Below are 27,195 nucleotides of genomic sequence, written 5' to 3' on the forward strand. Positions count from 1 at the left end.
GCATTGGCAGGCAGATTCTCAACCACTGCGCCACCAGGGAAGCCCCACAGTATACTTCTTAAAGACTTCTAATATTCCTCTCAATATGAAAATATCAAATAGCACATCACTTTGATTTTTTTTTTTCCCTCTAAGAGGCATTCCTCCAAGAGCTCTCTGCCCTGTTCTGGTTGTTAGGCTTGCTAAACAAACTTCATCTTAGGACTTCCTGTCACCATCTTCCTGGGTATCTTTCCTGGGTTGGTATCTCTTTTCTGTATCCTATGCCTTTCTCTTTCTTAGTTTTCTACCTCATTTTGGTGGCGCTCAATCTCCAGTAGTTTCCTTTACAGATATTCTCAAAAGAAAAAGGAGCTCTTGGAAATTAAAAATTAGATAACAGAAATAAAAGACTGGTTGGGAGGAAAAATTTTTTAGGCTTTGTATATCTCAGAATGTTCTTAAAATCTGCCTTTATACTTAATGAATAGTTGGCTGGGTATAGAATTCTAGCTTGGAAATAACTTTCCCTCAGGATTTTTATTACATTGCTCCACTGTCTTCTAGTTTACAGTACTACTGGTGAGATACCTAATGTCTTTCCAATTCCAGTCCTTTGTGACCTGTTTGGAAACTTTTAGGACTCTCTCCTTAACCTGTGATTTCCTTTAGTATGGGGGTCCTTTTCTCCCCCATCCACTATGCTAGTTATCTGAATGGCCCTTTTTAACCTATAGTCTCCTATCTTTTGAGAAATATTCTCATATTAATTGTTTCATAATGTCTTCCCCCTCATTTTACTTTACTTCATGGCTAAGAACTGATCTTCTAGTTTTTAAGTTTTACTTTTGTGCATATTTCCTCATCTTTATCTTCCAACCCTTCCATAGAATTTTTTGTTATCTTATTTTTAATTTCCAAGAGCTCCTTCTCTTTTTATACAGTATTGCTCTTTGATATATCACCTTGTTCTTATTTCTTACATGTAGTATCTTATCTATCTGAAGATGATCTAGTTTCCAAACTCCCTGCCTTGTCTGCTTCCTTCTAGTTTCTCCTTGCTGTCTGCATGATCTCAGAATTTCACGTTGGAGCCTTCCCTCAAACATTTGACATTCTTTGGCAATTGACTTACACTTCATAGTAAGATACTAAGAAGCTATTTGGAAGCTCTGTATGTGTGAACAGGTCTTGTCATGTGATGAGCTTCTCTGTGAAATGCCTGGGAGGGAACCTAGAAGTTTCATTTGGCAGTCTTTTCTTTTTGATGGGCTAGTTCCTTCAGGGGAGAGACGAGAGAATATAGGAAGAAAAGCCAGAAGTCTCACCATGCAAACACTAATGCACCCCCCTGCCTCTGTTAGGGGGCCATTCTCACCCTTTACTGTCTATGTCCAGGCTCCAGAGTCTCTCTGGCTCAACTTCTCCAAAGGAGAATCCTCCTGCCTCCTGGCTGGGTGGGCTAACGGATTTCCATCTTATCAGAGCTCAATACTATCATTAAAAAGAAAAAAAAATCTTTGTCAATCTGGTAGAGAAAAAACAAAACTAACAAAAATAAGCCTTGTTTTAACTTGCATTTCTTTTTTTACTAGTGAGGGTGACATTTTTTCCATACACTTATTTGCATTTTATTTCATTTTTTTATTTGATGTGGACCATTTTTAAAGTCTTTATTGAATTTGTTACAATATTGCTTCTGCTTTGGTTTTTTGGCTGCGAGGCATGTGGGATCTTAGCTCCCTGAGGTGAAGTCTTAACCACTGGACCACCAGGGAAGTCCCTTATTTGCATTTTAGATTTCTTCTATTTGTTTCCTTTGTACTGTTTTCCTATTAGGGTATTCATCTTTTTCTTTTTGATTCTAAGAGTTCCTTATATATATTAAAAATATGAATTTTTATCAAATATATTAGATTCCTTTTGAGTCTGTTAACTGTGTTTATAATTTTTTTTTAGGCTTTAGTTATTTTCCTTTAATAAACACAGATATTTCTCATTTTTACAAAATCAAACCTATCAATTCTCTCTTTTCTGATTTCTGCTGTGGTATCACGCTTAGAAAAGTCTCCTGACGACAATTCCATTGTATTTGCTTCCCTTAGATAATTAGGCAATTGAAGACACTGCTACATTTTCACTTATTTAATTTCTAGTTGATGGAGACCATCTCTGCAATCAATGTGCACATATTCAGAGTATACGGCCACTCTGTTTTTATTTTCTACCTTCATTTAGCAAAGAAAGCTACAGCATGTGAGGAACATCAGTATGTCTGAACCATGACTGTATCCGTCAAGATGGGCTGGGTCAATGGTTCTTAAGTGTGGTGTGGGGTCCCCTGGGAGTCCCTGAGACCCTTTCAGGGGGTCCACAGGTCAAAACTATTTTCATAATAATACTAAGATTTTATTTGCCTTTTTCTCATTTTCTCATGAGAGTATAGTGGGATTTTCTTGAGGCTACATGATGTATGATATCATTGTTCTGATGGTTAATGAATTGTGTATTTGTATAGTTTCCTGTTTTCTAGAAATTTCTAAGGTGGTAACTTTATGGTATAAACACGTGAGTTTTCAGAGATTAACTCAACTGATTCTAAGTTCTTTTGCTGCATACTTTGCTATCTTTCATTATATCTGCTATACTATCTGTGTATCTGTAACCTCATTGTTGTGGAATACATAGTTATTTTGAAATCCTCAAGTCTTCCTTGTGCTTGTACTGAAATACAAGAAGTAAGTACACTCTGTGTCTTATTATTAAATATTGATAGTTATAACCCACATAAACAAAAGCTCTTTGGGAACCTCAATAATTTAAGAATGTAAAGAGGCCCTGACAGCAAAAAGTTTGAGAACTGCTGGGTTGGTGATACTGTGGTTAACAAACCATCCAAAAATTCCAAAGGTTTATTTCTCCCTCACATTATGTGTCCATCTCAGGTCAGCTAGTTCTCTGCTTGGCAATGTCCTCAGGTCCCAGGTGGACAAGACAGACACCCTTTGGAACCCTGCCAGTCATGGAGGCAGAGGGAAGAGCATGAGACTCTCCAGCTGGCGTGGCCTGGCCTTGAAGTACCTCAGCCTGAGCAGGACACACATTACTTCCACTCACACCACTGGTTAGAAAGGGTCATGTGACCCCACCCAACCGCTAGGGGACTAGGAAGTGCAGCCCCCTCGCTAGTTAAGAGCCAATAATGTTTGGTGTAGAGAACATCTAACTACTACAATGATATTTATTTATTTAAAATTTATTTATTTATTTATTTGGCTGCACCGGGTCTTAGTTGTGGCATGCAATATCTAGTTCCCTGACCAGGGATCGAACCTGGGTCCCCTGCATTGGGAGCACAGAGTCTTAGCCACTGGACCACCAGGGAAGTCCCTACAATGATATTTAATTCAATACTTTGAAGACCTAATAAGAGTATGCAAGTAACAACTGAATTATACCTCATACCTTCACTTTAAAAAAAGTAAAGCCACCTGGCTTTTTGTTGCTGAAGCCTGTAAGTTTCAAGTTCAAACTTCCAGGCTGTATCTATATTAGTGCATCTCAGCAACAAAGTCTCAACAAACTATATTCTATTGGATTTTGGGGGGTTTGCCTAATTACCACAATTGAAGATTCATGACTGTCCATATGTTCCAAGACAATCTGACTGAAATAAACTGCATCAGCTAATAAAAGGCTGGAATTTTTTATGATACTTGGTGCTCATATGATTTAAAGGAAAAAGCAGATTTCAGAGCTAATTAACACCAAGACAGCATGGGTATTTTCTGCTGAGCAAGAGCTGCTTCATGAAGAGAAAGGGTGTCACAGATTATTTGGTGTCACTGAGCAGATACTGATTATACTAAGAGACCAGTTTTTGTAAAGGTTCCCGCTACATAGTCTGAAGCTTCAGACAATAAAGCTGCTCTCATACACAGCCCTACCCTCTTCTGATGCCATTTTCCCTGCTCAACACAGTCTTCTACCCTTTTCATTTCCATGTGGAAACATCTTTGGAGGATGTGGAAATAAGTTCCTGCACATGGGGTTCATGCACAAACATAACAGACCCCAACAATGTATGCGGACTCACCCTCAACGTCAAGTATGACGCAGACGGTACCAAGTCATTCTGCCTGACTCATCTTTGTAAGGAGCATCACAAATAGAACAGAATTTCAACGGAAACTAACCTGTGCCGACTGTAAAAATTCAGCTCCATTTAACTGACAAAAGGAAAAAGAACTGCACAAAACTAAATCTAATCCATCTGAAGCTATTTACTTTTACAAATATTATTGGTGCTAGTACAAAACATGATAAACAAGTAACCTTTTCTCACTGCAAAAAAAAAACATAAGAGGAAGATAATCAATATCTGCCAGATGAGAAAGGACAAGGGAAAGGCGTTCTTTCCTCTTCTCACATGGTATTCAGCCTCGAACTTACTCTGCACGGGCCTTGGCTTACACTGGGGCCCGAGCATAAAGGCATGTGTTTGAATTTGCTCTCATCCTCTGGTACCTGACTTTAAACAATTTTCATAAGTGACAGTTTAGATTTACCAAACTGATAGTTGATAAACTCCTCCCAGTAAATTCCTCTAGAATGATTTATTGCCAAAAGTGCAATGTGTTCCTCAATACAGGTTTTCCACAAAGTAAAATGCACCCGGACAAGGTGAGTATGGTGTTAGCAAATATTCATCATTTCAAGCCAGCATATTTACTGAATGTCAACCCTACTCTAAGTACCACAGGAGGTACAAAAGAAATATGTCATCCCTGCCCTCAAGGAGATTATAAACTAGCGGGAGGTGTGTGTGTGTGTGTTCCCTAAAACCCCAGACACATGTATTTAACTAAACAATATATAACAAAAATGCTAATATTAACGATAAAGACATAAGTTCAGTGCCGTCAGAATGCAGAGAAAACTTCGTGGAGGCAGTGGGGTCTGAATGGGAATGCAAAAGGTGGATTCAATTTGCTTTGGTACCAACAACAGGCTGGGGCATTTCAGGGGAAGAGAATGCCCCGAGGAACCAGGAGAGACAGAACACTGACAAACTGGTCAGAGTAGAGGCGCAGAAGAAGGCAGGAAGTAGGTAACAAATTAATGTGGACATCCACCCACCTGCTCATTTATGAGGCAAACATCTGGTAAGTACGTGTCATGTGCCCACACTGTTAGGGACCTGATGGCGAACCAGACCACTATGGTCCCTGACCACATGGAGCTTGCTTTGCAGTGGAAGAAAGCAGAACATCACCACAAAGTAGGCAGAAAATACAGAAAACATCTAATTTGTAAGGGGCTTTAAAAATGGAGCCAAGAGTTTGACCCTTACCCAATAAACAACAGGAAGCCACAAAAGCTTCCTGGCTAGAGAAATGTGATCAATACTGTGCGTTAATATTAACTTGTACAGCTTGACTAAAGCTGACAGAAGGCAAACCAGAGAGACCTGAAGAAAACTACAGCAGAAATGTAGGGCTGAGGTTATGAGGGCTGGCTGGCTGGCAGCCTAGAAGTTAAAACAGAAATGAAGGGGTCAAAGTCGGCTGGAGTCGAGGGGGTTCACAGACTGAGTGGCTTACAGGACAGTCGAGAAGGGGCTCAATACTATATGGAGAAGAAAAGCCAAAGAGCATCCGGGGTTTTGACTGGGATGCATGGGTTAGGGAGAACCTGGGAGGCAGCCAGGCTTGAAAGGCAGGTGACTCTTAACACGTAAGCAATAATGGCCAGAAGGCAGAGATGCGGGGCCCAAGCAGAGCACTTTAAACCAGCCGAGCTGGTGAGGACTGAACCTGGGGAAATTCTAAGGAAGACAGGAAATGAGCAACTGGCAACGTGAGAAAGGAGGGCAAGGAGAGCATCGCAAAAGCTGAAGGGGATTTCGAGGCTGTCAGTGGTGTCACAAACGCATTTGCACAGACTTAAAGCTGATAAAGTACTTTCACCGATATTTCCTCATTTAACACTTGAAGACTCATAAAATGTCTTGAGATTGGTATTGGAACCCCCATTTTACAGATAAAAACAGTGAAGATCAAAAAGGTTAACTAAATGACTTGTCTGAGATGGAGAAGTTTATCTGATTATGTACCCCTGACCCAAAAGCTGGCTAGAAATTATAACTTGTGTGGCCTGGCTCAAACCGATCTTCGGTTCATGAACATTTATGAGAGTGAAAGGCAAACTACAGAGAGGGGACAGATATTTATACTAATCTATCAGACAAAGGACTCACTCAAATTCTATAAAGAATTCCTACAAATCAGTAAGAGCAATTATTAACTTTTATGCTCATGATACTAATAAAAATATACTGGCATTTACTTTACATAATAATATGCCCATTACTATGCTAAGCACTTAATATGCATTCTCGCTTAATTCTCCCAACAGCCCTATGACAGTAAAATTATTGTCTGGATTTTATGGATGAAGAAACAGGCTCAGAGAGGTTAAGTAACTTGCCCCATATCAGGGGGCTAGAGAGTCAAACTTGGACTTGACTTCAAAGGCTGTGCTCTTTAAGCCACTGACCTCTTCCGTAGCTCCACCTCCAGCTTTGGCCTTTTCACACCATCATCAACGCGCTCACAGGTGCCCAAAATGCCAGGTACTGGGCTAAGTGATCTCAGCTGTCCTTCCCTAAAACCCGCCTGTGTTGAGTATAGGGGTCAGACGTACACACTATATTTCTCATGGTTTTGGAGGTTGGCCTTCTACCACCACTTTAGGACTCTTCATTTTGAAAAGGTGGGCTTAAGAGAGAAACAATCAAATCGTGACTATGTCAGAAAAGCTAAACAGGAGATTGATCAAACAATTCCAAGTTTCTACAGCTAGGAATAACCTTAGAAAACTCAAGTTCTACTTAACATAGAAGGAAAAAAACTTACAAAATTTATAGAACACATTATCCCCAAGATGGCATTATAAGTTCAAGAAAGGACTAGGTGGGACTTCCTTGGTGGTCCAGTGGTTAGGACTCTGCGCTCCCAATGCAGGGGGCCTGGGTTCGATCCCTGGTCAGGGTGCTGGATCCTGCACGCTGCAACTAAAGATACCGCACGCCACAGCTAGGACCAGGCGCAGCCAAATAAATAAATAAATACTAAAAAAAAAAAAAAGGACTAGGCAATCGGTAAGGACAGAACTCTATAAATACTAAAAAAAGAAAAAAGGCAGGGCCCACATCACCTTTCAGGTTTGCGGGGCCGATGGGGAGTCCCGTCCTCCAGGGCACACCCCCTGCTGACAACAGCACACGAGAACAAATGGGCCAAAGGAGCAGAAATTCTGATTCCTGATTAGAGGTCACTCCAAGGGCTTAGAAAAGACTTTCCTACCATTGTACAACTTTGTTTTCATTTCTCTTCCTAGTCATGTCCATGTTTATTTGGGGCCTTTGAGACATGACAGTAAATAAAAAGGCCAGCATCTGAGTGAAACGAACTCAAGTTCCTTTCTGGGTCAAAAATGATGGTTCGGATCCTCTCTTTACATCCAGAGTTTGGCTTATTTTTTCCTTCTCGTCCGTGTGCATCTGTTACATCCTGCCCACTCGTGCAGGATTCGTGTGGTTTGATGTTTGTTGGCATTTTACTACTGAAGAATGTTCTGGCTCCAGCAAACCCGGGAGGGAACACTGTGCACTCACTGCAAGCAGAATTGGTTCCAAATGTCCAAGAGCCAAGCAGGATATGGCCATCAGGCCACGAGCTTCTCCAAGGGAGTGCGACCTGTATAACCCATGGGCCACGACGGTGGCAATAAAGCAGCAATATTCCCAATGGCCTTTTTGTTTGTTTGTTTTTGGTGCCCCCTTTTAAACATTTATGCTATTTTATTTTTTCATCTCTGTTAGCTGTCTTAAATCCTCTCTTGAACAAAGTAGGGTATAAATAAAACACATAAGTAAAATTAAAATGTAAGTTTAATAGAAGTAAACACTAAAATTCCATAGCCAAGCAAAACGTGCGGCTTGTGTGTCCCATATTCTCTTCTCCATGGTTTTATTACTGAACTCACAGCAAATATAAAAGCTTTCAATTGAATTCTCTTTAAGAAAGAAAGAAAAAAAAAAGGTATTTTGGTAGATAATGCAGAACTGGAGTATTAAAATTTCAAGATGCAATTGTTTGAAATGTCCAAAGCAGAAAGGTAGTAACTAGCTTATGGTTTACTGAAGAAAACAATTTGAAAATTCAACCTCCTGGTGTTTGCTAATCCCATTATGAGATGACACTGGAACTAGCGGGACACCCTGACGGTCCCCTGCCCACTCCCAGGGAGACCCCCAGAAGCCTCTCTGAGCTCCACCCGGGAACCCTCCTGACCGCCAGTGCTGTCTTGCTGTCGCTATAGCAGAACCTCTGCCTCTGCCAGGTCCTCCCCTCTCTGCCTGGCCTCTTCAAAGCTGATAGCTCACAAGTTTATCTGTGGGTCCCACTCTGCCTCTACTCCAGACACCGTCTTTCTGGATCATCCCTTGGCTCTGCACTCCACTCCCATGCTTAACCCCAGCTTCCAGGAACCACTGCGCCCGCCACCCAAGTCACACTCATGACCTTGCAGGAAGAGTTCAGAGAGAAAACCGTCTTTTGAAGAGAATAAACTCAGTATTTTGAACAGAAAGAACGAAGAAAGCTTTGGGAATTCATAACCTAATTCATAAATTCTGGCACTATTTTTTTTTTATTATTACAGTAGCAGATTTAGCCAAGATGAGGCATACCAAAGCCTTCTATGTACATGTATGTCTTTTTAAAATTAGCGAAACCTCACGTTTATCAAAATCCAAGAAGTAGCAACAATAAATATTATTAACCGAATACCTACTTTCGCCAGGTACTTTATACATACCCTCATGCTCCAATACACAACAGCCTGGCTCAGAGTGAGTGCTTAATACATTTTCACCTGTTACCTACATTTCAACATGCAGGAAAACAGGGAGCAAAAAGGTTCAACTCCTAGCCTAGAGGCACAAACCTCCCAGGGGTAAAACTGGGCTTTGAATACGGGCCGTCTGGCTGCAGAGCCCCACGGTGAGCCGCCTCCATGAGGTGCGCTGCAGGCCAGGACAGGAGACGCCGAGCCTGAATGAGGCGCTCAGGCCTACCTGGGCGGCAGGGCGGCCTGCGAGTCCGGCTCCTCAGGACCATGCTCACTGACAGGACGCCTTACCATCCGGGGAAGGTAGGTTTTTGGACACCCAAGGCTCACGCTACTTGCCCAGCACACTCGCTTTAAGCAGGGTCACTCTTGTGAACACCCAACCTAATGCAGCAGATGGGAAACTCATTGAAGGAATGACCTTCTCAGACCCACCTTTGCATCCCTCATTAAGACTAAATTATCTGCCCATCAGGTTAGATAAGCAAGGAAAGAACAAACACACAGCACCTCACTGCTTTAGGCACCGAAGTGTGCACCTGGCTTAGCCAACGCTTTTACATGCAGTTTCTGCGGATGGCCCTGCCATCCTGGTTGGGGGGCTGGGTGACTCTGTCCCCCAGGTCAATCCTGGCTGTGACCAGCAGACCTTCCTCTAGTGCTCTAGCCTTTTCCTCCCATCTGCAGTCCAAACTCGAAGTTTTAGTCCCACTCTGTGACTGTAACCTGCAGCCAGAGAAACCCAGACAACCAAAAACTGTGGAAAGAACAATAGACCCTGTACCAGGGAAGGAATGAAAATGCATTTTTTATTTAGGTTTTGATTTTACGCTTCTAGTTTCACGGCTGTCATGGAAGGATAAAGATCCCAGAAGACTGACCTCCATATGTGGCCTACAAGAAAATACATTTTTACTTAAGTTCATTTTTTATTTAACGACTGTGTTTTTTTTCAAAAGTGTTTAAAAGTTGAAAAGGAGATTGGCTCCTTTAAGGCTCAATCCACTGGGACCGGAGATCTTAAAACAGGTTATAAACATTGCAGACATGCGTAAAAATGAAACTCTTTCAACTACAACATTGGTTAAGTAGGAATTAAACTCAAGTGTTTAGGAATAAATCAGGTTTAAAATGTGTCAATTATAATGTCTATAAAAAGCATAGAGATCAAGAAAATTTCACTCTTACTCTTCAGGAATCCTTTCTCCAAATAAATTTTGGCAAATCATCTCAGAAATCTCAAATCAGTTAGATTTCAGGCCGCTGACGATGCATCTGACTACCTAAACCAGAGATGCCAATCTGGTTTCAATGTGCCCAGTTAATGATAAACTACTCCTTCCCCTCAATGTGTGGCAGGCAGACAACGGCTCCACTCCGCAAACAGGAAATCCAGAACACTAGAGAAAGGGAGTGTTTCTTTTCTTTTTTAAGAGAAAGGGAATTATTAAAGGTCATGGAAGTCCTGTCTAGCTGCCTGCTTCACTCTCTGGGATACAATTTAAGGGGATATTTTAAAGTTTAAAACATGGGCATGGGAGATTCTTAAGCTGATTTTTGACATTTCTATATTACTCCATTTGTTATTATCATGTATTATGCCTGTAAAACTGAAACTTTTAAACAGAGTTCCCTGGTTTTGTGTCAGCTTGCTTCCATCTGAGATTCCTGGCGGAATGTCTCTGAACTTCCTGAACACGAGAGTTCTGAAGGTGCTCTGGAGCGCTGGTGGGAAGAGGACCTCGCCTCCTAGTTACACTTCAGTGTCATCAAGCCGTAGACCCGAATGCGAACACATCAACAGGGGTTATTACCTTCTTTTGACCACACAGGTAAGAATAAAGATTACTTCTATTTTTTCTCTCATTCTTCAGCTAAATCATGGTATTTCAGCTTCAGGCTGATTTCTAATTTCACAAAAAATCCTAGTAAATATCAAGTCCAGAGATCACCTTCAGAGCTTCTCTTCTAGTGGAACCCTGAGAGAGAAAAATCTCCACACCAGAGGGGATGGTGTTTTACACTGCGTTTGTTGACAACGGCAACACAAGATGATTAAGCAAGAGTACATGTTTCATAGGGATTTCACCTACAGCCATAAATGTGGAGGTGCCTTCACTCATCCCAAGAGGTAAAAAAAATTTTTTTTTTTAAGAAATATTTCTTTGGCTTCCACCCATCAGTCCAATAACAATGACTGGTCCTAACACTCTGGTAGTTTTATAGCTCTGACAAATGTTTACCTAGGACTCTGGCCAAGCCTATTATTTTAGATCTTTTTGATCATGTGCAGCGGCCTAAGATTCAGTAAGCCTGGTAAACAGGTAAATGGCTGCTCAATTACTGATAACCAGACTAACTATAAATGAGTGGAAAAAAAGGCTGATTTCAGAAAAGCCGGTTTCATTTACCGCTTTGCTTCTAAGAACTGGAGAAAAAGAATAACTAGCCCAGGGAATTCCCTGGCAGTCCAGTGGTCGGGACTCTGTGCTTCCACTGCAGGGGGCAAGAGTTTGATCCCTGTTCCGGGAACTAAGATCCCACAAGCCGCGCAGCATGGCCAAACAAAACAAAACACAAAACAAAAAGAATAACCAGCCGGATAGCTCCATTCAAAGGGAAAAAAAATGAAGGCCAAAGGCTTACCGTTGATTAGTTACAAGAATCTCCAGATGGCCCTATGGCAGCCTAACAAGATCTGCAATTCCCAAAAATATTTCTTTGGGCGTTTCCATAGTAAGTAGTGACTAACACACTTAAGGGATTCTTATGAGGGGTGCCCAAGGAGTTCGGCAGCTCTGTAGTCTGAGGACTGGTAAGCTAGGGTGACAGTACAGCATAGAGATCAAGAACTGGGATTCCAGAGTCAGACTGCCCAGGGCTGAATCCAGACTCTCTTGATTTCTAGTGGTGTGGCTTTGGGCAAGTTACTTAATCCCTCTATGCTTCATTTCCTCAGCTTTAAATCAAGAATTATCTGAATGCCTACTTTAAGGTCTGATGTGAGAATTAAGTGCAAAAACATCAAGTGTCCATTCAGCACCCTGCCCCTGCACAAAGTTAGCCCTCACAAAACGTTAGCTATTATTAACATCACGCAGTCATACTGACAACACAGACTTGACCAGCTCTAGTCTAGTCAACACAAGCTTGAATAGACCAGACTTGGCTACTTCGGATCACTGGAAAACCTAAGCCCAAATTAGAGGTTCTCTGGCAGGGCTGGGAAGACCCAACCCAGCAGTTTAGAGAGAAATAGTCCATCTCACGACCTGACCTTGGAAGCCTCCCTGCCCTTCACGCTGACCTCAAATGTAGAATCAACAAGAAAGGAAACTTACTGGGCCCCTACTAAGTGCCAGACACAGTGTGAGACTCTCTCGTGTTATCTTTTATCCGGTGAGGAAACGGGCGCACATGCCGAGGACATGCTTGGGGCATCACTTGTTTCCTAGCTTATTCCTGAGTTTATTCCTAACCTGGACCTCCGAAATGAGGCTATTTGTCCGGGAGCCTCTTCCTTGAATTTCTGGACAGCTGCACAAAAGGAGGACACAAGACACCTGCCTCTGAACCTGGACTCACTTCAGAGGCGGGATGTCCCCATGGAAGACTCAAGAACCGGACAGAGTCCTGGGGAGGTTCCCGGGTAGCCTTGACCTTGGTGCCTGAGACTCGGTTTCCCACCCTGCGGGCTGGGGGCGATGACACAGCCCCTGGGCCTGGGCGGATGCGTGAGCCGAGCGTGGCACCGGGTCCCGGAGGACTTGGACCCCCACTCCACCTCCACCTCGGGGACCCTGTTCCCTCCTGGGGGCGCGGGGGCCTCTGGCCTTGCCCTGACACAGCGCACGCGGCGCACCGGCCGCGGAGAGCTGGGGCAGAGGCCGGCCAGAACATCCCCGGCGCAAGGATCAGGGCGGTGGGGACAGTCCAGCCGGCCGGCAATCGCGGACGTCAGTCGGGGTCACGCGGCCTCCCCGCCAGGCTCCGGCCGCCCGAGGCGGGAACGGGGCGGTCGCCGCCAGCCCGGCCCCCCCTGAGCAACCCGGCCCAGCCTCAGCCCCGACGGCGGCCCACCGCAGGCCTCACCTCCCTGCGCACGTTCAGCAACGAGTAATAGTCTTCATTGTCCAGCTCCTCCTCGCTCAAGGCCGTCGCCATCTTCGCAACCTTTCACCCCGCCAAACCGCCAAGGCCGTGCTCAAGAGGGACCGGCCGTTCGCTGTCCAGACAGCGTGGGCCCGTGAGGCCGCTCCACAGCGGCCCCTGGCGGCCCGGAGTCGCGCCGCCACCGCCCAGCCCGGAAGAAGCGCGCCTGCTTCCTGCGCCCCCGCGCGGCCGGGGGCGGGACGCGGCGCTTCGGGCCCTTCCACGTGCTGCGCGCGGATCTAAAGCCCAGCCAGGGTGCCCTGGGGCTGTGCCCGGGCTAGAGAGGACTTTGCGGTCACACCCGGGGGTCGTCACCGTCTGGGCGCCGGGGAGATAGGACCCTGCTACACCCCCTGTTTCCCCCGCCGGCCCCCAGGGCGGGGCGCATCCGGATCCCAAATATAGCCCCACCTGGGCCGCTTCGCCAGCACCGCCTCCCAACCCCCCCGCGGGAGGCTACTCCAGGCCCCACTTGCTAACTTGTCACAGGAAACTTCCAGAATGTCATGTGTTCCTGCCTCGGTGGTCTTCGCCTTTTCTCTTGACCCCCCGGAACCCTGCCCAGAGGACAGGCCTCCTCATTTTCACTTTTTATTATTGCCCTATATTTAGGGGCACCTGGCCATTTTTCTGCTGCTTAAATGAGGAGGCAGTAGCCATTGGGTTCCCACTATAATTGTCTCTGGCCGGCTTATATACCTACAGACCCTATCACAGAGCTGTTCTCTTGTAAATTTCTATCTTATAATTTAGCGTTGGAGCCTGATTGATTTCACTCTGGTGCCTGCTGCTTGGTGGGTTGTTAAAGATGTCTCGGTTACATGATGCAGTTATCAAGAGGAGGTGGACAGGAGAGCTCCCATGGTCTTGTCACCGGTTTGGTTCCTGCTGCCCTGTACCAATTCTTCATTAATTCTCAGTAAGGTTTGTAAACCATCGATTTAGAACCATCCCTGACTGCCCTTCCTAAGCAGGTCTCCTGGGAAGCCCCAAACACCTGTCTGTGGATTTGAGAAGTTGATTTCTTTCTCTTGCTAATTTTTGACCAGATGTGCACCACCTGGGCCTGTGTATGGTCCCTTCCAAGTTGCCCAGCCCTCTTAAGGATCTTCTGGCATGAGACACTTAGGTGTGCTGAGACTGGTTATTCAAGAGTGTTGAGTCAGTGTGGAACAGACTGTCAGCCCAGGTTGTAAATTAAGAGCTTTTTCTTTATCTGCGTGAGGTTTCCTCACAACAGCTTTCTTTCACAGACACTCATATTCCATCAGCTATTCCAGCAATTTTTTTTTTTTTTATGGTTTTTCCTTTTTTCTCCGTTGCAGAGCAGTGATGAAGGCTAAACTGCACGCTGACATTTGCTGGTTTTTAAGAATTTCTTACCGAGAGGCTGGGGGGAAAACTACAACGTTATGATATTCCTTTTTTCCTCAGGTTTGTAGACATTAATTGGGCCATAATGCTCAGCTGGGTAGAGAAGTCCTTTGCCATCTTCCCTCTGCTTTGGAATACACTGCCTCTAGGAATTACGTGAACGGAACGTAACATATGTCTCAGAACGCCCAGGTCTGTGTTGCTATGATTGAGAATGACCTGGTTTTTATCACCACTCTAACAAAATAAATAGTGACTCAGGGATGCTCTGCGTTTTTGTCCTCTCTTGGGCCCACAGTATTTTGTATTATGGTTACTTGGAAAGTGGTTGTGAAAAATGGGAAATAAACTTAGATACCCCACAGGCTTGAGAATATATTTACTTTGGAGGTTGGCTCTCTTGTTTCTCCCCTCCAAAACCCTAATCTATGGTGGGCAAGATAATGAAAACCAGGAGCAGTACAAATTTCTAAGTTAACACACACGTCCAACAAACTACTCACACCAGAGCAAGTGACAAAACTCAGCCACGTTAACTCACTTCCTTGCACTTTTGTTTTCTTTTTGTTGGGTAAAGCCGCAAAGCAATTTGTCACTTAGCTGCAAAGCCTAATATGTAGTACATTCATATAAGTATATGTACGTGTGTATGTATTATACATGTATATATAATTGAAACAGGAGGGAAGGGGGCAGGGCACAACCTTTAAAAGAATAACATAGTCGTTGAGGATATCACAAAAATTGCTTGGAACTGATTAGGTCCAAGATGGCGGAAGATCCAACTTCCAGTGGACCTTGAGCCTCATTATCTGCTCATTATAATACCTTAGCATATGCTAAATGACACACCCACAGGTGCCATGACAGTTCTGAGGCCAACCATAAAAGGCCAAAAGTGGGCGATGCCCAATTCCTGGAAATCCCCACCCCTTCCCCAAAATAGTTGGAATAATCCTTCCACTCATTAGCCTATGAAATTACCCAGCTCATAAAAACTAACTACCCCATATTTGGGGGCCTCTCGACTTCTGAGATGGCTCAAACTCTGTAGAGCGTGTTTCTCCCAGGGCCGCTCTTGCCTTTTGAGATGGACTGCATTCTGTTTCTGGAATGTGTATGTCTCTAAATAAATCCACTTCTTACTACCACTTTGCCTTGCACTGAATTCCTTCTGCTGAGACTTAAAGAACCTGAGATTCATTAAGTCCTGACACCAGGTGTGTGATCTTACTTAAAAGACAGTGGGTTCAAGTCCCAAATCCGAGTTTTGCCTGGGTTCAAGTCCCAACCTGAGTTGTGCGGTTTCATAATTGTTATTGAATTCTCTCATTGTTAAACAGTAAATATAAGGACGTTCACCTCTACCATCATCATGTTCAGAACGACCCCAGAACATTTGGCCTCTCAGCACAGCCACTCAGGAAGTTTCCTCTGTTTAAGGGCTCGACCCTGGGCCCTCCCATCTAGCATGTAGGGTTAGGGTTCCCAGAGTAAATACAGGATGCCCATTAAATTTGAATTCCAGATAAACAATGAGTAATTGCTAGTAATATTGCATGGGGCATACACATATACTAAAAAAAATTCATTGTTTATCTGAAGTTCAAGTTTAACTGAGTGTCCTGTATTTTTATATGTCCTGCATCTGGCAGCCTCAACTAGAAACCCTACAATCTTTCCCCTTTTCTTTAGTGATGCTACAGAGAGATGAGGTGAGCAGCCTGAATCCACACCCCCTTCTCTGTAATTCAGGAGGAAAAGTCACCTATAATCTGTTTCTTATTCTCTTGTCACTGAGCCCAGATTGGACTGTCATGGTTGCTTGCCAGCCATTCATAGCCTTGCTCTCCCTCTCCCCTCGTGAGTTCTGATAACCCTGTTAAGAGGAGTTAAGAAGAAAAAAAAAAAAAAAAACCTTAGCTAAAGAAAAGAAGGGAGAATCTGCAGGCACTGAAGAATTAAATTTTCTTGATGTTATCTCTTCCCTTAGCATTTCAGTGACTCGTCATTTTCCACTTTAGCCAAGATGATAATTGCAGGAGGGTCGAGTCACCCAGAGGAAGATCCACACCTGCTTGAGTGAGATAGGGCAGCCTCGGCAGCGTGGCAGGAGGCGCAGGCAGCAGTTCAGGGATAGACTGGAGGCCTCGGGACTCACCCGTTTTAGACCTTGCCATTCCTGTCAAAGTATGCGTCTCCAAAATCTCCAATTCAGACCTTCTGCCTTTGCAACTCAACATTCCACCTACGATGTCATCCATTTGTTGTGCCGTGGTACTTACTGGTTTTCCCGGCTGTTTGCAACTTCACGTCCGTGGTCCCTATGTGTTCACCTATCCTAATCCGTCAGCTCCCAGCTGGGGTCCCATTCCAATCTGCTTTCTTGGCTGTTCAGTGATGTCATAATCCTTTGGCCTTTGGCTCTGTCCATCACATCCATTCCCAGTTTAGTTTGTCTCTCTTATCTACCTTTCCACACTCCTCCCAGGCTGTCGAGAGTAGCTGAGGAAAGTCTTGGAAGAAGCAAAGTTGATGCTTATTGATGCTGAAAGCTCGACCTTTGTGCAACGGTGTCGAATCAAATCTTGGAGACAGAGTTTTGGGTGAAGTAGCAAAGAACAACTTTATTGACTTGCCAAGCAAAGGGGGACACGGCGGGCTCGTGCCTCTCAAAACTGTGTGTCCCAACCTGGCAGGATTTGGTGAGGAGTTTTTTTTTTTTAAGAATTTACTAAATCTTTATTTCCCTAATTGTGGTATTAACAAAAATTTCTCACAAAATGTATAAAACAGCATAAACATTCGATAGATACACTAGTATTAGTCATACTTATTCTTTCACTTGATTAGCATTTGTTAAGAAAACAAATGGCCAAAGTGCTTAACTTTCATTTAGAATGGAATAATCTGGCCTAACTCTGACCAATAATTAAAGAAAATAGTAGAGGATACAAGTATTCAAAATTTTACATGAATAAGGAGGGTTTGCTATTTTGTCTGCTAAAGATTTTTACCTCAACTTTAAATCTTCCTAAAATGCCAACATCCCAAAATAAAATTTAGTATCACCTGACTGTAGACTGAATAAACCTTCAACATCAATCCTTAGCACCACAAAGTCATAACACGTTTTTTTTTTTTTTTCATGTAAGGACCAAGCAGTTTTAAAAACAATCTAAATGACCTCAAAGCATTCTTGGTGTGGAGTTTTGGAGCAATGGTTCAAGGGTGGGGTTACTGATAAGGATTAGGGTGTGTGCAGGACCTGTACTCCTTTAATCTGGTCTCAGGTAATCTCTTTTATGTATTTATTTATTTATTCAGGTAATCTCTTGATAAACTTCTCTGGTTCCTTTAATCTGGCCTCAGGTGGTCTTCTCTGGAATGAAGAATTGCAGACATCTTCCATTTGTTGGGGGTTTTAGTTCTATAAAGGGTTCAAAGATATTGTCTTGTGCATCCCTTGAGGGGGACCCAGGACCCTGCCCCAAGGCTGCTCCTGCCTTGTCTCTGCATCCCCTCCCTTTCCTGATGAGCAATTGTTTGAATCTGCCTTTTGGAACTCAGAGAAGGTCATCGAGGCTGAACAGAAAGGCTCCCGTGCCCAGGAGCCCCACGGGGGTCCTGCTCGGTTTCATTATCTGACTTTAACTGGCCCCCAGTGTTACTTGGCAGTCCTATTATACTCATCTCTTATAATACCCTGTACCTTCCCCCACAGTGTCTATTCAGCTTATCTTTAAGTTTGAGACAATATGCAGGAATGGGCATTGGCCTTTCTGCAATTTGCAAGAGGGAAGTGATTTCTGTTCTAGTGGAATTAACACTCCAATGTGTGGGGGAGGGGCGCAGACAATAAACAAGTTAGTTGATCAGCAAGATGACTACAGATAAGTACTATGAGTAAAATAAAACACAGTGATGTGATACTGGAACATCTCAGGTGGAGGGAGGTCATGTGAAGTGGGCTGGTTATGGAAGATTTATCTGGGGAGGTAATTTTGAACCAAATGACAAGGAGGATCTGGCTTTGCAAGATTCAGAGGAAGAAACTTCCAGTGCAAAGGCTTGGAGACAAGAACAAGTTTGGTGTGCTCCAGGGATGGGGAGAGAGAGCCAGCGAGCACGAAGCTGGTGCAGGTGGGGGAGGACAGTCGGAAGAGATGGAGAGGCTCAGTCGGGCGGGGTTGGGGGGGGCTCATGGAGGGGAGGGGGGTGGTCAGGAATTTAAGCTTTATTCTGACCACAATGGGGAACATTGAAGGATTTTAAGCGGGGAAGAGACATGGTCTGATTTCCCCCCCCAAAGGATCACTTTAGGGAGACTCGGTTAGAGGGGGCAGGAATGGAAGCATCCCCTCACCCCTATCCTGTTCAAGGTTATTCCGGGAAGAGAGGATGGTAGACTCGGACTTGGACTAAGCAATGGGATAGTCAGGTATAGAACGCAAGTTGGACTTCAGTCAGCAGGAGTTGCTGATTGGTTGGGTCTGGGGTATGGGGGAAAGAGAGGAATGAACGGTTATGCCTGCATTTTGGCTTGAGCTACTGGGTAGTAAGGCCACATATGGAAGACTATGGAAGAGGCAGGCTTGGAAGGGGAGTAACCAAGAGTTCTATTTTGGAGAAGTAGGTCTTTGTTAGGTCTCCCCGTGGAAATGGCAGCTGCTGTTTCTGCTTCCTTTACTGCTCACTCTTTCATTTATGCAATCAGGCTCTCATCCCCATCATTTCCTTAAAATTCTCTTCTCAGAGATTCCTATGGCTTCTTGAACCCCAAACCCAATGGCTTTTGTTGAATCACCGTCTGTCTGGACTCTAACCAGTATTTCAATGTTACTCACCTTCTTCGTTGTAACTTTTCCGTCTGTCGTTGAAGACTTGACTTTTCCTCTCGCTTAACTTCCATATTTCTGTGTTGAGCTCCCTTTCTTCTTCCTCCCGGCTGGGATTCAGGACCTTTGTGTTCTGGGTTCATGGATCTTTCAACCTTCTGCCTCCTGACTTTCCTTCATGGATCCTTGGTTCTAGCCAGAAAAAAAAAATATTGAACTTCTTTGCTCTTTGCCTTTGCTGCATCTCTGAGCTTCCATGTAGGGTCAATGACCCTCAGTCTAAAAAACACCCTGTGGAATTGCTTTTTTTTTTTTTTAATTTTAAAATTTATTTATTTATTTTAAATTTATTTTTGGCTGTGTTGGGTCTTCGTTGCTGCGTGCGGGCGTTCTCTAGTTGCGGTGAGCGGGGGTTACTCTTTGCTGCGGTGCACTGGCTTCTCATTGCGGTGGCTTCTCTTGTTGTGGAGCATGGGCTCTAGGCGTGCGGGCTTCAGTAGTTGTGGCATGTGGGCTCAGTAGTTGTGGCTCGTGGGCTCTAGAGCACAGGCTCAGTAGTTGTGGCACACAGGCTTAGTTGCTCCGCGGCATGTGGGATCTTCCCAGACCAGGGCTCGAACCCGTGTCCCCTGCACTGGCAGGTGGATGCTTAACCACTTCGCCACCAGGGAAGTCCCTGTGGAATTGCTTTGAGTGTGGGTTTGTTGTTGAGAACTCTCTTGGCGTTTGTTCTTCTCAAAATCTATCTGACGTCATTAATATTGAAGGATGTTTTCTCAGGGTAGAGAAGCTTAGTTTGGCAGTTATTTTGATTTCCAGCACTTTGGCAATATCATTTCACTTCCTTTAGGCTTTTACTATTGCTGTTGTGAAGTGTTTCTCTTTTCTCTTTTGGGGACTCCAATCACACCGTCTCAGTGTATTCTCTCTTTTCTGTCTTCCTTCTTTTTATCACTATGGCTTCTTTGTGTATTGCTCCCTCTGACCAATCTTCCACTTCACTAATTCTCTCATTTTCTTAAATTTTTTTTCCTAAATTTTTAAAACTACTTTATTGAGTATAGTTTAGGTCCAGTATAATGTATATACTTTTTCTTTTTTAATTAAAGTATAGTTGATTTACAATGTGTTAGTTTCAGGTGTTCAGCAAAGTGATTCAGTTATATATCTATTCTTTTTCAGATTCTTTTCCCTTATAGGTTATTACAAAATATTGAGTACAGTTCCTTGTGCTATACAGTAGGTCCTTGTTGGTTATGTATTTTATGTATAGTAGTGTGTATCTGTTAATCCAAAACTCCTAATTTATCCCTTCCCCTCCTTTCCCCTTTGGTAACCATAAGTATGTTTTCTATGTCTCTGGGTCTACTTCTGTTTCGTATATAAGTTCATTTGTATCACTTTTTGTTTTTTTTTTTAGATTCCACATATAAGCGATATCATATGATATTTGTCTTTCTTTGTCTGGCTTACTTCACTTAGTATGATAATCTCTAGGTTCATCCATGTTGTTGCAAATGTAATGCATATATTTAAAGTGAACAATTTAATGAGTTTTGTCACATATATACACAGATAAATCCATTACTATAATTAAAATACTGAATATTTTCATCACCTCCAAAAGTTTCCTCATACCCTTTTATAATCTATCCCTCTCTTTACTCCTATCTCCAGGCAAACACAAATCCACTATCTATCATTATAGATTAGTTTGCATTTTCTAGAATTTTTTTTTTTTTTTTAAGATTTTTTTTTTTTAATTGATTAATTGATTGATTGATTGATTGCTATGTTGGGTCTTCGTTTCTGTGCTAGGGCTTTCTCTAGTTGTGGCAAGTGGGGGCCACTCTTCATCACAGTGCGCGGGCCTCTCACCATCGCGGCCCCTCTTGTTGCGGAGCGCAGGCTCCAGACACGCAGGCTCAGTAATTGTGGCTCACGGGCCCAGCCGCTCTGCGGCATGTGGGATCTTCCCAGACCAGGGCTCGAACCCGTGTCCCCTGCATTAGCAGGCAGATTCCCAACCACTGCGCCACCAGGGAAGCCCTCTAGAATTTTATATGTGGAATCATACAACCTGCTCCGAAGCTATCATCCTGTATCTTCCCTATACTATCACTGCAGGAAGACCCTTTTCCTCTCTTCAGTGTTGGTACCCCTGTTTCCCAATGCCCTGTTTCCTATTTTTGTTTTATTCCATTGGTTTGATGCAGCAAATCTTGCTCCCACAGTTTTTTATTTTTGAGAACTTGGATGCCCTTATCCTACTTTTATATTTGATGGCTAGTTTGATAGGTAGATAGTTTGGCTGGGTATAAAAGTCTATGTTGTAAAAATAGAATTTTGAAGGCATTGTTTTACCATCTTCAGTTCCCAGTATTGCTGGCAATGAGACTGATTCTTTTTCATTCCTGAGGCTTTGTAACTCTCTTTTTTTTCCTTTGGGTATATTGTTTTTATTCCTGGTGTTCTGAAATTCCATGATGATATGCCTTGTCTGGGTCTTTAAAAAATTATTGTGGGGCTTCCCTGGTGGCGCAGTGGTTGAGAATCTGCCTGCCAATGCAGGGGACATGGGTTTGAGCCCTGGTCTGGGAAGATCCCACATGCCACGGAGCAACTAGGCCCGTGAGCCACAACTACTGAGCCTGCGCGTCTGGAGCCTGTGCTCCGCAACAGGAGAGGCCGCGATAATGAGAGGCCCGTGCACCGCGATGAAGAGTGGCCCCCGCTTGCCACAACTAGAGAAAGCCCTCGCACAGAAACGAAAATCCAACACAGCCAAAAATAAATAAATAAATAAATAAATTTGAAGTACATGCCGAAAAAAACCAAGAATTAAAAAAAAAAAAATTATTGTGCCACACACTCAGTGGGCTCTCTTAACCAGGAAACTTCTATCCATCACTTCTGGAAATTTTTATTTGATTGTTTGATAACTTAATTCCATTGATTTTCTTGGTTTGTTCTTACTGGAACTCAGTTTATTGTGATGTTGGACCTCTTGGACTGATTTCCTAATGTATTTTTCTTTTTTTAATCTCCATTCTTTCCCTTTCTAGTCTTTATTGGAGATCTCAACAATACCATTACTTTCATTGATTTTTTTAAATGTCTGTAATAACATTTTTTGATTTTCTAGAGTTCTTTCTTGTTCTCTGATTTTTTTCTTTATAATAGTTTCATGGATGCAATAGTTGTCTCCTCATATCTCTGAGGATGTACCTAGTTTTATTCCATTCCCTCACTGTTTCTATCTCCTCCCAGTTATTTTTTTCCTGTTTTTTTTTGGGGGGGGCGGAGAAGGGGTGCTTCCCTCATAACTCTGATGATCCTTGCCTGTCTGTTGATGGGAGCTCCATTTACATGTTCAAGGCTAGTCTTCTGGTGGGCCTATTGGAGAGTTGTCAGGTAAGGTCCCCCAGATGTCAGATCTGTAGGCTTTCTCTCTTAGGTGGATTGGTTTTCCCAGAGAGGAGTCCTCCTTTCTCCTGCCTGGGATAGGTAAAAGGCCTGCAGAGGAAGGGGCCAGGAATAGCATTTCAGTACCTAGACATTCACAAAATTTCCATTTTTTTAGTACAACATCTGGTGTCTACTTGTGCTCTGGTATCTAGACCCCAAAACCTTTTCTTACCAGATAATAAACCTCCAATAGGGGTAGGGGTGCTATCGTTGCCTGGCTGGGTAGATTGGGGAGTGGGATCTGGGGTTATTAACTATTCTTTATATACACTATCAACAGCCCTGTCCAGTCTCCAATTCATGAACCACTTCTGGATCCTTTCCAGCACAAACCAGCCCACTTTCCAGTTGTCTTTGCATACCCCATGGGCATTTAGCAGAGTGGAGACAGCTGTAGCCTAAGTCATTTCGAAGGGTCCCTCCAGGTTCCATTTTCCAAAATTTTGTTGCCACCTTTTGTCTGATGTCACCTCCTCTCCCATTCATTTTGTCCATATGCATTTGTACCTGTTTAATTCATTATTATCATTTTACTGGGATTTCTGGAGGGAGCAAAGACAGACTTCTATATGTGTTCTGTCAGTTTTCATCTAAGTCCCCTTGTAAGAAAAAATGTTATGGTACTTCCCCATGTGTACCACTTATATTCCACTGACAAATTTCCATCATTTACGCATTTATTTCCTCTATAGACTCTTAAGCTCCTCGAGGCAAGTGTATTTTGTGTCTACATCTCCAACAGTATTGTGTACTTGGCATATAAGAAGTGCTTCAGGCACATGCATGTATTTAAGCTTTGCTAAAACTAGGAGGAGTGGGGGAGCTGGAAGCAAAAGGTGATGGAGATGGAGAAGCAGAGCGATGTTTTCATCCACTGAGAGGCAGAGGAACAGAGTTCAGGTGGGAGAGTCAAGGACCCCCGGGAGCTGAACAATGCCAAGGAAAGCCCTCAGTCCCTCCGAATTGGGGTAGACCAGCTCTCTCCCCAGCATCCCTGATCTCAGGAAGTGCATGGCTCTGCAATTCAGTCGCTATCCATCTCCCTTCCCATCCAGTGGGAATCCTAAGAAGAGGCAGGCCAGGGGGGCTTTGTCACCAAGGGTGGTTGAGTGGGCACCGGCCTTGACCACAGAGTCAGGCCAGGATTGAAGAAATGACTCCTTTTTTTTTTTTGAAATAGATTGAGAAACTGATTGGAAATTGAATGCAAACTAAGACCACTTGACTGTTACTGAAATGAATAGCCCAGTTTGCTTTTTTTTTTAAAGAAATTCACGTTCTTTTATTTATTTATTTATTTATTTATGACTGTGTTGAGTCTTCGTTTCTGTGCGAGGGCTTTCTCTAGTTGCGGCAAGTGGGGACCACTTCATCGCGGTGCGCGGGCCTCTCACCATCGCGGCCTCTCTTGTTGCGGAGCACAGGCTCCAGACGCGCAGGCTCAGTAATTGTGGCTCACGGGCCCAGTTGCTCTGTGGCATGTGGGATCTTCCCAGACCAGGGCTCGAACCTGTGTCCCCTGCATTGGCAGGTGGATTCTCAACCACTGCACCACCAGGGAAGCCCGGCTCCTTTTAAATGAAGTGCCAACTTCTAAGAAAAACCTCTGGAGTTTTTTGTCAGTTTTTTGTTTTTTTTTTAATTTGTTTTTACAGCTCCCCCCCCCCCAAGTGGTAAGAAGTTTATTATCCTACATAGCAGGCAGCCCAAAGCCAGGCAGTTCAGGAAGTAGATGGGCCAGCCACTCCACTACATCATCAAGGAGGGAGGTTCTTTCCACGTTGCCTCTTTCCAGTCTTGGGAATCGTGTCTGCTTAGACTGGATGCTCTTATGGTACCCAGATGGCTGCCAAAGGTCAGTTTTAAAAAATGAGTATTTTATCTTACAAAAATACTGGAAGTCCTTGGAGGGAGGGGAATGAGGAATTGTTGTTTGTTGAAGAGAGAGTTTCAGGGTCATTAGATGGAAAGGGTTCTCAAGATGGGTCGCACACAATGTGAATGTACTTAACACTACAGAACAATACACTTAAACGTGGTTAATGTGGTAATTGTATGTTATGTATATTTATCACAATTTTTAAAGGTAAAAGAATATATACATATTGGGAGTCTTGACCTCTTGACTTTGGGTGGCTTTTGAATCCAGAGGCCTTGCTCCTGATCTCACTGTCATCTAGGAAGCTGAGCGGTAAGCAGAAATGCTACCCATCCGTTAGGTATTGAAAGTTCCAGAACTCAGCAGAGAGTCACCTCTGCTTGAGGCCACACCTGACACATAGTGAGGGCTTGTAGCTTACATCTCTGAATGAGTTTTCAACTTGAGCTTCCGTTGTAGACAGTGGCTGGCTGAAGCCTTTGTTCTTCAGTGTTAAAGCTAAAGACACTTCTAGAAAGGCTGGAGCAGCTTCCAACCTCAGTGTTAATAACACTTGGTTCTGGCTGAGTGTTTGCTGTGGGTCTGTCCTGTGCACTGTGGGAGGCTTAGCAGCATCTTGGCCTCCACCCACCAGATGCCAGCGGTACCATTCCCCAGTTGGGACACCAAAAACATCTCCAGACATTGCCGACAATCCCCTGGGGAAGACGATCGCCCAGGTCGAGAACTGTTAGGCTGGAGGTGACAATGTTATTCACAAACCACAAGGATCTCAATGCCTACTTTTCTTCTCCGACATTGGCTTCTACTGCAGAGAAAAGAAAAATATTTACGTTACCATTTGTGGAACATTGACTGTGTTCCAGACGCTATGGCAACCAATTCATTACCTCATTGAATCTTTCGGAAAACTCTCTGATGTAAGTATTAGTAACCTCACTTTACAGATAAGGAAACTGGGTCTAGAGAAGTTAGGTGCTTTTTCCCAACTCATGGAGCAAGTAAATAGCGAAACCAGGGTTCCAACGAAGGTCTGACTCCTTTTATGACTGCCTTTATGTTTGTTTGTTTGTTTCTCTTTCAGATTAATTTATATAATGATGTTTCAGATATGTGGTGTGTAAAGATGTTATCAGTCACCCACAAAGGCAGGGAATATTCTATTGCCCGTTCAATAGCTCTGACTCCGAGATAAAGTCTGGACGAATTAGAGGGGGAGGGGTAAATTGGGAGATTGGGATTGACATAAACACACTACTATATATAAAATAAGTAACTATTAAGAACCTGCTGTAAAGCACAGGGGACTCTACTCAATACTCTGTAATGGCCTATATGGGAAAAGAATCTAAAAAAGAGTGGCTATATGTGTATATATAACTGATTCACTTTGCTGTACACCTGAAACTAACACAACACTGTAAATCAACTATTCTGCAATAAAAATTATATTTTAAAAAGTCTCTATGAATTAGGACATTAAGTACATTTCTGCATCCGTGGCAAGGCAGCTGGTGAAGGGACCCAACATCCATCCCCTTCCCGGTTGTAATAATGCTCAAATGTCCCTTCTCCAGCAGAGGGCAGACCTGTGGTCCCAACCGACAGAAGTGGGCAAAGCAAATTGTTCTTGAAGGATTGGAACAGAGAGGGGGAAAGGCTTCAGGAAAATGGTACCTGCATCACTTCCTTGTCCAGAGGTGGGGTCTTTTTTATATTTTTGTAGATAATATATTTAATTGTCCTATTCTTTTAAAAATGCACAACCTCCTTCCATAAAGAGAACCTGAAGTTTGAAGACCACCTTAGCTTTGTTTTCCTATTCCTGACGTTTCATTTTAAAGCTGATCTCAGTCTGTAAGGTGATAGGAGCAAAAACTGTTTCTGCTGTGAAATACTATTAAGAAGGAGGGGGTTTCCTCTTCATCTTCCTTTTGGGTAGGTTCTCGGGGGCTCTGTGCCATGACTGCCATGTAAGGCCATGTGTTCAGGCCCCAGCATGCTACCAAGGCAGGGTGCTGAATCCACAAGGTGATGGATGTATCGAAAGAGAGCAGTCACAGCTGTCTTTATTCATGGAGCAGGAAATCACCCACAGAACCTTTAGCCAAAATTCTGTCCAGGCTGAAACTCTGATGCGTTTACTAAAATCTTCCCTTTTACATGCTTATCTGCATGAAAATCCCAGGAATGTGAACGAAAGCCAGGGTTTCTCCAAGTTTGTTAAGTATCCTGGAGAACTAGGCTTTCACCTGCTGCCTGGCCCCTCTGCCAGCTCCTTGTAATGAGTTCTGTGCCTGGCAGAGCCATATCCATCATGATAAGCTATTTATACAGAGGCTTTTCCTTTCCTGTCTGTGTTACCACCAGCATTTCTGTAGGGACCAGCATTTTCAAAATCTCTTCTGAATTGGAGTGGTGGAGGGAGGTGAGTATTGGAAACACTTCTTTCCCCTTCTACCAAATGTGTCTGATTACGTTTTGAGTTTAAGGTTGTTGCTAAGTCTAGGACAATGGTCCTTTGGGAAAAAATCCAAAGAATGTCACTGATTCTGTTTGTTCGATGAAGACGAAATTTCCCACTCTGAG

General features: G+C 43.6%; 1 protein-coding gene across 1 annotated transcript in view; it reads right to left on the minus strand.

Moving 5' to 3' along the window:
* DNAJC11 (DnaJ heat shock protein family (Hsp40) member C11) overlaps positions 1 to 13,124 on the minus strand; it is a 66,724-nt gene extending 53,600 nt beyond the window's left edge. The window contains exon 1 of the mRNA XM_007166192.2: positions 12,988 to 13,124. Within this exon, the coding sequence (XP_007166254.1) occupies positions 12,988 to 13,059 (72 nt within the window). The 5' untranslated portion in view covers positions 13,060 to 13,124. The remainder of the gene's footprint in view (positions 1 to 12,987) is intronic.
* Between the last annotated feature and the right edge of the window lie 14,071 nt (positions 13,125 to 27,195).

The sequence above is a fragment of the Balaenoptera acutorostrata genome, chromosome 1, assembly GCF_949987535.1.
Source record: "Balaenoptera acutorostrata chromosome 1, mBalAcu1.1, whole genome shotgun sequence".
In the NCBI taxonomy this organism is placed as follows: Eukaryota; Metazoa; Chordata; class Mammalia; order Artiodactyla; family Balaenopteridae; genus Balaenoptera; species Balaenoptera acutorostrata.